Source organism: Falco cherrug, chromosome 1, assembly GCF_023634085.1.
Source record: "Falco cherrug isolate bFalChe1 chromosome 1, bFalChe1.pri, whole genome shotgun sequence".
Taxonomy (NCBI): Eukaryota; Metazoa; Chordata; class Aves; order Falconiformes; family Falconidae; genus Falco; species Falco cherrug.
Window position 1 is genome coordinate 109,584,268 of NC_073697.1, and position 12,997 is coordinate 109,597,264.

Consider the following 12,997-nt stretch of genomic DNA (forward strand, 5'->3'; position numbering starts at 1 on the left):
ATTCAAGAATAAAAACCTCCTGAATCTCTAAAATGGTACAAGAATGCAGCTCTTTTCCCATGGTGGTGTTGTGGCACGTCATTGATCCTGCAAAAGACGATCAACCTTAGATCCTGTTAATTAGGGAGATGGAGCCCAGTATTTCTCAAAAGGAGTCTAAAATAATCTCCAACTCACCAGTATAAAGTACATTGAGGTCCTTGGATAAAATATTATAGTGAAGTATGAAGGTATCAGTAAGTTATTTGGAATGTGCTATCTTTAGGATGTGAATTTACAGTTTTGTGTGGTTCATGATCCCAAGTGTGTGCTGAGTAGAACTAATCTCTTACACAGTGCCAGACAGTGCCTGTTTTAGCAAATAATTTAATTCAAAACCTCTTTAGAATGTCAGCCATCAGAATGAAAGCCTATAATGTATCTTGGAGATAGTGCTTTAGAAGAATGAATTTATGTCTTCACTGTATGGAGTCTGAAGTTTTGAACAGTAGTTTAGGGAGAACTAATTTCTAGTGTGTTACTGGAGAAACAGTATCTGAACAGAAATTGTTTCTTGTCTTAGCTTGTTGGTGTGTAGCAAAGTAACTGCAGCTGCTTCTGCTATGTCCTTGAAAACAGTGAGAGCTGGCAGGAACAAAGCCAGTGGTCCTTCTGGTACCTACACCTCAGCCTTTACTTACAAGTGCCCATGAGTTCTTACTAGGGATGCTTATGGAAGGAACTATATTTATCTATACCTGTTGTTTTACCAGTGGGAATTAAATATTACTGTTTGGTTTACCCAAGGACTCCAGTTGGTCTGGTAGTATTGCATGTATTTATTGAGGCATTTGCTTCAAGCATTCTGTTGTGTGCTCTTGATCTTGGTGTCTTGCAGCTTTGATTGCCTCTGTGCCCTCATCATAGCTGTTTCTGAACTGTTGTCTTTTGAATGAGATATCTCGGTATTTTTTCCCTCAGCTCCTTGATTAAGGCCTTTGTGCTTGTTGGTATTCATCCTCACTGTGTGTGGAAACAGTCATAGGAAAACATGCTGTTCAGAAAAGTTTTCAGATAAAAAAAAAAATAAAATCCTGCCCTGTAAAATTGTAAAGGTTTTGAAATACAATCTGGCAGGTGATGCTAACTGGAGGGTTGGCTAGGACAATACTGGGCTGCAAAGAATGACACTAGTGTAGGTGTTGAAGATTAGGAACAACCAGTTAGAATTTGTTTTGGCCCACAGAACCAAAGAGTTGGAGTTACTACACAGTCCTTAGCTTACCTGCTGTGCCTAGATACTATAGTTTCTATTTCAGAATTGTTTCAGAAGATCTAGTATGCAAGCATGTTAAATGTTTGGTGTGCTGTGAACAGTTTTCCCTTGCCTTTCTGTTGTGCAAGCAAGCTAGTCTCTCCAGTGTCTGTCACTACCTCCCATATATATTAGTTAAGTACAGCATTTCACATAACAGAAATGAATGATACGGCTATTGTGGTACATTTCTCCACGGCTGATTGCTCTTTTATGTGAATAATTGGCAGCATGCATGCTATTTGAATCCGACAGGCACATGTCAAGTGACATTTAGTCAGAGACTTAACGTTTAGCCAGAACTAACAAAATGTTCAGTCCTTTAGATGATATAGAGCTGAACACGTTAGAAGCTGCTGCTGTGGTGCACTGAGAAAGCAAAAGTACCTATAATATAGTGAGAAACAGCCTTACAAATATCTGGACCCGTCCATTTCCACTAATCATTAGAACTTTTTCCAAATGTATTTAATGCTTAAAAAACCCTAAACAAACAAACTATTCATGGCCAAAAAATTTAAAGCAAATATAGCACAAATTAACATATCAGAAATTTAATCGGATAATAGTAGTGCATAGGCTGTCAGGTTAATTCGTGCTCTTGGGACTCCAATCATAAACTGCAGCTAAAGGCAATCAACAGACTTGGAGCAAAAACATAGTAACTATTTGTTTGCCACAGTTTCTGCTTTGGCAGCACCCTAAGCTCCTTGCAGACTTTCAGCTTATTCTAAAGGAGGGCTTCCTAACCAAAAAGAAGTCTAGGGTATGTTTCTGCCAATGCGCTAGAGCTCTAGCAACAGCTGTCAGAAGTAACCATGGATGTTTTGACTTCTTTTTCAATTAATGTCTTTTAAATGGAGCTACTGCGCTGAGCCTGTGATTTGGGTTGGAACTTCACGTTCCTTGAGACAGCTATTGGAAGTCTAGAGTTAAAACACAGCAAGTTTTGGCAAATACGTTGTCTCTTAATCTCGTTCTATTAGGTTTATCTGTTAGCTTTCAGAATTGTAAAATGGTTTCCTATTAACCTTTGCTATCTGTTACTTCAACTTGCAAGTAAAACCTAGATTCAGAATAAGAAGAAGCAAAAGCAGGTTTTTGTCAAGAACACTAAGCAACAAAGCAAGGTATGCTGGGCAAAACTGTAATTGTTGCAACACAACATACATTAGTTTTGCTTGATTGTTTTTCTAGGTAGAAGGTAGGCCAGGGCAACCCTGGCTGCATTAATTTTATGATCTGTATGTCAATGTAAATATTTGAAGGATTTGTTATCTGTTGCAAGAAGTGGTTTAAAATACCTTGCTAGGTCAGCTTTATTCCTGAATGTTAGATCTGAAACATGCTGGTTTACTAATATTTTCATTTTTGAGCACTTTGCTTAGCAAGTTAACAGAAACCACAAGTCTAGGGAATGGTGACAGGGATAGCTTTATTTTGCAGCAAAATAATTTAGAAGGGGAAAATGCATCCACAGAGTTGACTTGCATTTTCTGAATGTGGTCCCAAAATGGAGATCACATTCCCAGTCAGGCTGGCCAGGCACTGTAATACAAAATCCGAGCAGCTGTGAAGGGATGAACAACTTCAGCTGTTTTGAACTAAACCTTACATTGGTGGGATATTGAAGTGTTTGGTTATGAGTTAGAGTTGGGACCAGATGTGGCTGGGGAGCTTGGTACCAGTACTGTGCAAAATACTACTTCTGCAGTATGAATTAGATGGGACTTTTGACCAGTCTGGGAAAATCTCATTGTGAAACCTCTGATCTGCTCTGCTGATTTAATAAAACAGGATTATCCAAGATACAATAAGGAAACACGCTTTACTTACTATGACTTTAACCTAGTGACTTGTTTGATTATTTTTAATCAAGTGTATCAGCCAAAAAAAAGATGAGTAATGCTATTTGAGGGAAATCTAGCGTGGTCTGTAGGAATGGCTTTCTTTAAACAGGTGAGAGCTAGTACAACAGGACAAATCATCAGCTTCATGTTTCTGAAGAGAGCAGTTTCATTTGAAAGGACTTTGTTTCCAAGGGAATCCAGAAAACACATTCTCTCAGTTCTGTGATGAATAATGTCTGTCATGAGCTGAGCATTACATACTGCCATAAGCTGCTGTTTTTGTACAGAGTGTGTTGTGTAGTGGAGGCACTGACGCTGTGGAACATCTATTTCTGATTCATGGGATTGCTATGTTCGGGTGGAAATCCACTAGCTGAGCTTCTTTCTTGTCACTGGAGAACGGGCAGTTTCCATGCTTCTTAGCTATGTTATTCTTTTATGCATCACAGTTGTCCTTTAAGTGAAGTGAAGTGATCCTCAGCTGGCAGAATTTTCAGTTTGATAAATTGGGATCTCAGAGTTGCTGTTTGGCATCCTTGGGATTCCTGGAAGAAAGTGAGATTCTGTCCTGGAAGATGTTGTTGCAAAGGAACAATGTAGAAAGAAACAAATATTTATCATTATGTATTTTCAGTGATTTATAGAGCAAGTAATTACTTATCTTTTCTTGCTTTAATGTATGCGCTTAGGTTTTGAGGCATTTATAGGATTGCAAATTATGGTTCACATATGGCCACAGCTGTTACAGAAACATTGAACAATTGGGACTTCCTGAAATGTGATCTGCTGCTGCTTTAATATTCTATATTGGTTGGAGCTTGCCTTTCATTCCCAACAGATTTGACTAATGTTCCTAGAAACTTGCTTTCTTTGAAGCTAATTTCCAAATGTAAACACATCTGTAATGTGCTAGATGTTCTGAGCTGGAAAGAACCTCAAATGCATTTCTGGAACACGGACGAGAACAGCTAAACTAAATGCTTCCTGAAAGTGAAGCAGCCTAGTACAGTCTTGAATTAACCTTAAAACAGCCAGTTCATCTTGAACTGTGCTTACTGCAGTTATCTGTATCTGTGATGGATTCGTAGAAATGTGCTTTAAATGGGTTGTGCCATCCATGTGCCCTGTGCTGTCTGTGATATTTAGGGTAGTTAGTTTCCCTCCCCTGCCCATTTTTACTTTATTTTTCTTTTTAAAACTTCTTAGCCTGACCTGTTATTGAGTCCTTGAACATGTTCTGAGGTTCTAATACAAGTGCTGAGGTTTTAATACAAACACTGGGAACGGTGGCTGAGTTCACAGCATTGGTTTTGCCACGCAGTGTCCCTTTTGATTTTTTTTTTGGACCCTAGCTAGCAGAATACAGACTGCTGCAGTTCCACTTCCAGTTGGGGCATATGCCTGGCCTTGTCTGGCATGCCATCTCATTCTTTTCTTTCAACTGTCTTAAAAACATATTTTCCCACAAACTGTCAACCTTTAAGTTTAATTTTAAAGTGAAAGGGAGGTAACACACTGTGTAACTAAAAACATTATCCTATTTAGTGTATATTGCCTTATGTTTCCTTCTAGTTCTGTCTTCTTTCCTTTCAGTCTTATTCAGTCAGCTCAAAGGGAAAAAATGCTTTATGAAAGGTCTCTGAACGTCTTTAACTTTGTAGGCACAACAAAACTATTTTATGCAGGAGACTTTGTGGAAAACAGTGTTGATTATTGACATAGGTAGGCTTTTTCTTCCCTCATAAAATTTTGTAAAAAAGATGAATGTTCTTGTTATAGTCGGATTTAAGCACACTTTTACTGCATTTTTGTGGAGTGTGTAGATAATTTACAGTAGAAGTTAGCTAATCTATCTTTCAATAACTTTTACCCAGTTACAAGAGAGGGAATTCAGCTTGCAAATAGGTCAAAGGAGCTCAGTGCTTTGGAAAATCTCAGTAGGGCTGCTGTAACAAGTCACACCTTTGCCATAAGGCTTTTAGGTCCATGGCAGGGGCATGCTTCTGCCAGTGACTTGCCGAGGGAGATACTTCACAGAAGTACACATAATTCCAGAAGTTAACTATCCTATAGAATAGTGTTTGGGATTCGGTTTATTCCAGACAGTTAACTGCTCTGTGATTTCTGGTTGACCTTCAGCTTGTCAGATGGCAGAACCAAAGCTTATTTTACTCGGAAGTAGGGAACATAACTTTGGAATTCCTCCTTAGAAAACTGGTTGTCGTAGCCAAATTGTCTTGCTTACGGTTTGTAATTCTGCCCAGTGTAGTTCTGACTAAATGTAAGTGTCCCAATAGTGATTGATTTCACTGATGTCTGATAGCAAAAATTTATGTATTTGTAAGGGCTCTTAATATAGAGGTGGTGTTGATAGAGCAGTCCAAGGCGGTTGAAAGCTAAGGGAGTGACATACAGTGCTAACTGATGTTACTTGAGTATAATGCTCTTTCAAACGATAACTTTAGTCTTCATGATATTGCCTGGTGATATTTTTTTTTTTTTTTACATTTACTAATATTTCTGAAAATGTGAAATATTTAATGGTGGGGAATGTACATATATATGTACATATATGCTACCCTCTAAAACTGACTTTAACATGAGGATTCTCAGTTGATTGAAAAATCTCATGTCATGCTTGGTTAAAGCAGATACTAAAGGCTTTGTCTTGGTACGTTCTTAAATGGGATTTGTTCTTCTCTTTTTAGGAAATGCCCAATTCTGTCTTTTTGGTAATGGAGGTATGTGTTAACGTACATGTTTATTTCTGGATGGTTTTAAAGATGATTTTTAGACAAAACTCCTTCTTTGCACAGCTGCAAAATAACCATGACTTGGAAAGCAAGCAATTCTGAAAACTGGATTATTAATTTCCTATGCACTACTGAATTTATCAGCAGTGTTTGTTCCATAAATTATTCAGTTTCATTTTATGATACTGTAAGTATTGATGAAGTGTCACACCTCAAATTATTAATTACAAATAACTGACAAACCAATTTTAAGGCCAACAGGTGAAAAAGATGTTGTAATTTTCTTGAAAAGATTACACAGTAAAAATTATATAGCAAGTATTTCAGTGCTGGTGTTTTAAATAAAAACCTTTCTTTTTAACAGTACTGCAATGGTGGGGATTTGGCAGATTACTTACAAGGTAATTGACTACTGTATTTCCCTGTTAAGAAGCTATTGTATTACATGTTTATATTCTGCATTCCTGTAATCCATTGGTGTTTACCTGAGATTTTTTCGCTTGTGGTTTAAATGTTTTTCTGTTCATGGAACTTGTGTAATTCCACAATGCATGTGTGTGTGATTTTTTTTTTTTTTTAGAGTACCCTCTTTATAAGAGTAATTCAATTTGCTCAGAACCCATTTAGTGCTGTACTCTATCTCCAGTCAAGGTCAGCAGCAGAGCGATGTTTGTTGTGTGTTTTTATGCCACACTGAGAACTTGAAAACTAAATTTTGAAGCTGCTGGAAGACAATAAGGTTTTGCATTTATTTTGAAATATTTCCCAGTGATTTTAAATGCCACTCATACTTGCAAATAAACCCCACAAAGTAGCAATGAAAGTGAATAAAATAATGCATAGACAGAAAAAGCTTTTTGCCACTACTTTCAAAACAGTAGAATGTAACATTCCCTTATTTGTAAATGAGGGAGAAGATGTAGCTAATCATAAGTAGCATGCTGAAAAATATACTCTTTTCTATTTCTAAAGTCTTATTTGGGGGGCTGCTTCCAGTGTTTTGATTCCACTTGCTTATTTTTCCAAGATGTGAACTTAAAAATACTGAATTACTTATGTAATAATGCTTTCTACGAAGAGGCAGTTCTGGTTTAGAAGAGATTTTGCCCTTCAACATGGCTTTGTCCAAAGTGAACACAGAAGTTCATGACAAATGGATTCTTATTACAAAAAAAAAGTTTGAGGAGAGATGTTAATCTTCATATTTTTCTTGATGAAAATATTTTTCTACTTGCCTTTGTATCTCAGCATGTTGAAGGAATCTTTTTTGTGAAGAGCTATTGTTATGGTAACTGTGTATATTAAAAGCCTAATGTACTTCCCGTTAAAATCCCTGGGAAGACAAGTATACAGTGTAATCAAGCTCCCGCATTTAGTACTTTTTCAGACTGCAGAATGAGATAATACCTTCTGAAAAAACTTTCAAAAGTACATCGTCATTTGTTCCCTTCAAAATGAGTTTTATCATGGATGAAATTTTTAAGCAGAATGGTTATCTGCAATCCCTATAATTTATTTAAAGCACAAATTTTAGAGCTCCAGGTTGTAACATGATTGTAAATACATTTAATGTTCTAAGCTGTGAAGTTCTTTTATTTCTTGGCTCCTTTGCCTTTTTAGGAAGTTTAGGATTTAATGGGGATTGAGAAGTTTTACAATTATTGTGCTACCAAGTTGAAAAACTACTGTAAAAACAGGTAATTCAGAGTACTGTAGCTAGCCTAAAAGCATGGAGATGTGTATGTTGTTGAGACTCTATATACATTCATAGAAAAACATTGGAGATTGGATTGTTCTGAATGCAATTCACTATTATTTGGTTGTCTTCATTGTTTTTGCATTTGATCACTGTGTGTTTTATTGCTTTTTGCCCAAAGATAATGATACTTATTTTCTCATCTGCTAATGTGTATGTTATTTCCAGCTAAAGGAACTCTTAGTGAAGATACCATCCGAGTGTTCCTCCAGCAGATTGCAGCAGCTATGCGCATTCTGCACAGCAAAGGAATCATTCATAGGGATCTTAAACCACAGAATATTTTGTTGTCTTATGCCAGTCGTAGGAAGTCAAGTGTCAGCGGCATACGCATCAAAATAGGTAAATATGCTTTTCTTTGATCTAAAGGTAATTCATCACTGTTGGATTGTTTCCCTACTCAGAAGTTTCTTTGTAGTTGAAGTGCAGAGGCTGTACTGGATATGATGTGTATTAAATTGATGCAAATCAGACAGTAGGTCTAGAATGATGAGCTTCATGCTGTAATGCAGATTCTCAGTTTAAAAAAAGATTGAGTCATAAAGACCTTTCTGATTAAATCTGCAGAAAAAAGAAACCTATTTAGCTTATGTTTCTAGCATTAAACTATTTTAATTAGACATAAATCTGTAAGCTTTGAAACTTCCAAGTAGCCTTTAGCTCATTTTAAAACCACGTGCATGTGAGACTCCAGTAACAGTTCCAGCTGGCTTTTTTTGTGGTAGACCCTCCTAAGGGTTATTTGAGAAGTTTTGAAATGTAGGTTATGACCTATTTTTGGCAGAAGGAGGGTTGGCATTGTAACTGGGGAGAGATGTCAACTGTTCCGGATACTACCAAACTCTTCTTCAGAGGACACTTCGGGAGTTTTAATCTCTCATTGTTGTCTGTTAAGTGTCCATTTAGAAATACCTTGTTTTTAAGACTTTTTTTTTTTTCCCCTCTATGCTTTTGCTCAACCAGAATCTGAGATCTCTTCCAACTCCATCTTCTGAACAGCACAGAGGAGACAAAACTTCTCTTGCTGTCCTTATTTGATAGTTTTGGATGCTATGTGGAAAATTCAGGCATCTGAAACTTGATGACTTAAACTTCTACCTGATGTGGTTTTGCTGAAGCAGATTGTATGTTCATCACTCTTAATGAACCATTTATATTTAGCCACTGACTTTAATCCTTTCCTGCTGATGCCAGAGAGCATGCTCTGCAGCTGGAGAGATGGCTGAGCAGTAGTTTGTGCAAATGATGCCACTGCTGTTTCTTGGCTTGCTATTTTGGAGATAATACATTATTCTTTCCATGTAACACAGATTTTACTATTATGTGTAGCTGGCTATATGTTATACCTGTCTTTTTCTCTCTAACTAGTAATTGTAGCAGCTTTCAATAAGAGACAGATAATTTCTAGATTTGAAAATTATCTTTCTTTTAATTGACAAATGTGTTTCTTTACATAGCTGACTTTGGTTTTGCTCGTTATCTGCATAGCAACATGATGGCTGCAACTCTGTGTGGTTCCCCTATGTATATGGTAAGTGACAGTATATTTCAGATTATGTTGCTTATCGCAAACATTCTCCTACCAGAACAAAGTAATTTGCTGCCTGCAGATCGGCAAATGCCTAATGTTGCTGTAAAAGTATTAGGGGCAGCATGCAATTCACCTTTCCATAGTTTTACTGGCTCCTTTTTCTCTTGTGATTTGGAGGTCACGGTTATTAAAATCGGAGAGAAATTGAACATTTCTTTGTGCTGCAGGGAGGAAAAATCTTAGAGAATTAAAAAACAATACATCTTAGCATTGATTTTTTTTTTTTTTGCAAAGTAGTTTCATTCCCACTTACATAAGTTTTTTTTTCCTGAAATGGGGCATTATCTCCTTCCCAGTTTCATAGAAAATAAAAAGTGATCAAATATAGACTTTACACTAGTAGTTAAAAAACCTACTTGTTTTCATTCTAGTTATTTAATGTATTATCTCACATGTGGGTTTGTTTGGTTTTTTTTAAAGAAAACAATTTTGAGTTAATTGCCATTAATTTTTACTAAGTAGTGTGGTAGCCAGTTGAGCACTGAACTGTCTGACCTTGGCACTACCACTACTGTGCTGTATGATCATGGGAAGATCGTTTTCCTTTCCCTTGTCTTGTTTCTGTATATGTAAAATGGTGATAAAGGTATTCGTTACGAAATGCTTAGTTATTTATCCACAAGGAGGGCTGCATAAACCAAGTAAATAACACTTAACTCTTGTCCCCATACATGCCCATCACTAGGTGCTTTCTTTAGAACATCAACTTTTCCAGTTTTCTGTGGTTTTGAAACTAGCTTTCATTTTAGATAGAACTGTTAGAAGCCATGTAATGCAGATTAAAAAGTTCATTTTGTCTTAGTATAGTCTGTTTATACTGCTCTGACAGAACAACTGCAGAATTCGTATGGCTGTGGCTTTGCTTCTTTTTTTTCCCTTCTGAGATTTTGCTGTTCGTTCCAGGCCCCTGAAGTGATTATGTCTCAACACTATGATGCTAAAGCAGACCTGTGGAGCATAGGAACTGTGATTTATCAGTGTCTTGTTGGAAAACCACCTTTTCAGGTAAGACTTTTTTTTCCTTTTCCACTTTTTAGTCTCATGGAAATTCCTAGGACTTTTTCCTTCCAGTCATGAAAACAGAAGTAGTGATGTCTGAGTGTAGTGTCGATGCTTTGAAGGCCAGATCACTTGAGGATACCAAGGGAGAAGTTGCTTATGCTTGGTCTACGAGATCAGTGTGTTCAAGCCCAGGGAAATATATAACGATACCCAGTACTGAAGTCACTGCTGTGCTTGGGGTTTTCTCCTTTCAGGCCCATAAGCAAAACCCTCCTTTCTGTGCATGTGTGCATAGGTACGAAAGCTCTTTTCTCCGTGAAACTGAACTTTAATTAATGTACATTTTTATTTGACAGGCCAATAGTCCTCAAGATTTGAGAATGTTTTATGAAAAGAACAGGAATTTGATTCCTAGGTATGTCACTGTGCCTTTCCTCTCACTTACATTTGTTGACTGAACGCTTTTTCATCTTTGGGAATGCCCGGGATTCATAAAAATACTTGATGTTGCTATCTATAAACAAGGATGTTGTATGATACCAGTGACTCATGTTGCATCTTACCTTCATTGTGCCTTGCTGAGTTGAAAGGGTCCTGTACTAAGGTTATCGAGCATGTATAGTGAAGATTGAGGGATGTGGCAGAATGCTGACTTCCTGAAATTTAACGTGCTATGCATTATTTAATGCATGCATTAAATGTAATGCATGTTTTACTTCCTCTTGTGTGCAGTATTCCTAGGGAAACGTCAGCTTACCTGGCTGATCTGCTGTTGGGTTTGCTTCAGAGAAACCAAAAAGACAGAATGGACTTTGGTATGTAACTTTTCCTTTTGCTCTCTTGACTTTCCGTGCTGGTTGTATTCAAGTGACTGGAATAACTGTCTTGACCTTTCGTCTACAGCCAATTACATGAAAAGTGAAGTACTTTTTTCTGTTCAGTTATCATAAAGTACGTATAGTACCCAAAATAAATCAATAGATAATGGCTGTCAGTCAGTATTGTGGTGCACAAAAAATTATGACTTTGTTGACGAATAATGAAATATAAATTAATTTACTGCTTTCAATTGTGGCCTTTTTTTGCCCACAAAGTGGTACCTGATATACCTTAAATTTCATGTCACAGTCTTATTTCTCTTGCTTTAACTGGTGTTTAGGCGTCAGACTGGGAACAGACATCTCTGATCTCCATGTAGTGTTGGCTGCAGAAACATAACAAAGTACTGGAACAACAGTTGTATCTTTGTATTTCATTAAGTCCTAGAATTTTTAAAATGTGCAGTGACTGAATTTTGCCGTCTGTTAAACATCACTGCAATGTCTGGGGGTTTTGCATTTTGCATTAATTGGGAAGTTAAACCCTAGTACAAACTATATGGATACCCTCTTAACAAAAGTGAACTCGTTTGGCTTCAAATTACTGCTGTGTTTGGCTGCTTCTCTTTAGCTGGAGATCTTTGTTGCAGAACATTGTTCTTAAGATTTCAAGGCCTCAAACTGGTACTATTGAATCATTCAAACTGGCTGCAACTGTTGGCCCTTCAAAATTAGTCAGGAATAAAGTTTAAATTTGTTGTTCTTTGTACTTAACTGTAAGTCACTGTCTGTTACTTACTCTCTTTGGTCTCAAAAAGCCTTTTTATTGCTGGGGTTTTGGTTACCTATTACTGCAAAATTAGTAATGCTTTTTTCTTCTTTTTAGATGAAAACTCAGACAGCATTTTTAAAAAATGACCACTGAAAAGTTAAATCTTAATTAGTTGTTCTTAGCTGCATCTTGTATGTCATGTTATTCATGCTGGTTGTTTTAAATTTTGTAGCACTGTTTGTCATAGCTGCCAGGAAATGTTAATCTTAAAGTTTTAGTTAATTAAAGCTAACTTAGCTAAATTATCTTTTTCATTGTTACTATTTTATATCAATAGCAATGTGCTTTATTACTGGGGTTTGTTTTAGCAACAAGATAGGTGACCTATTGAGTTTATGGAATGGTGAGGAGGAGCCTAAACCTTAAAGTCTCTTCGTGCTCTTTGTAGATAAGACCTAGTGCTTTCCTCACCATAAGCTATTAGCTCTTGTGATGCTCAGATCCTAGGGCGAGTTGCATCCCAAAGACAGACATGCTATATTTTTGTTTCTGCTTAATGAGACTTCCCCATTGCGCTCTTGTTATGCATGCAAGCTTAGTTTTGATGCAGTACTGAAATACACAAATTGACTCATTCATCACAAGTGGTCCTTGCATATTCGTGATAAGACGACTGTTAGGCTGTGGAGAGAGAACAATTCAATTTGTAAGGTGTTTTAGTTCTTTACTTGAAGATCAAGACTCTCTCATAGCTGCATCCTTTTTTTTTTTTTTTTTTTAAAAAATTTTAAATTCCTGCTGAGTTTTGCTCCGAGAAATATCAAACTTGGTTTTAGCAATTTGGAATTTAAAACATCAGTACTAGCATAATTAAGGTGTTTCTCTTCTGAGAACCAGACATGGCACTTTGTGTGTGGATGTGACTGATGTAACTTGATTTAACTGCTGTATGTAAAAACTTAAGTAGAAGTCATATCCAGAAAAAAATAATGATAATTGGGTAAAATGTCCCAGATATTAGTGACAGTATTCAGAGGTCAGTATATAAATCTATGTGTAGAAGAATTAATACATCACAAACGTGGACTTTGAGTAATTGATTCCACTTCACACTCTAGGTGTGCTGATCCCCTACAGTTTCTTCAAACATGGGAGATTCAT

At 36.7% G+C, this 12,997-nt stretch overlaps 1 protein-coding gene across 1 annotated transcript in view; it reads left to right on the forward strand.

The window, feature by feature from the left end:
* ULK2 (unc-51 like autophagy activating kinase 2) overlaps positions 1 to 12,997 on the forward strand; it is a 40,276-nt gene that overhangs the window by 7,029 nt on the left and 20,250 nt on the right. The window contains exons 4-10 of the mRNA XM_027806122.2: positions 5,853 to 5,885; positions 6,262 to 6,298; positions 7,822 to 7,995; positions 9,111 to 9,184; positions 10,148 to 10,249; positions 10,603 to 10,661; positions 10,979 to 11,061. Coding sequence (XP_027661923.1) covers positions 5,853 to 5,885; positions 6,262 to 6,298; positions 7,822 to 7,995; positions 9,111 to 9,184; positions 10,148 to 10,249; positions 10,603 to 10,661; positions 10,979 to 11,061 — 562 coding nt within the window. The remainder of the gene's footprint in view (positions 1 to 5,852; positions 5,886 to 6,261; positions 6,299 to 7,821; positions 7,996 to 9,110; positions 9,185 to 10,147; positions 10,250 to 10,602; positions 10,662 to 10,978; positions 11,062 to 12,997) is intronic.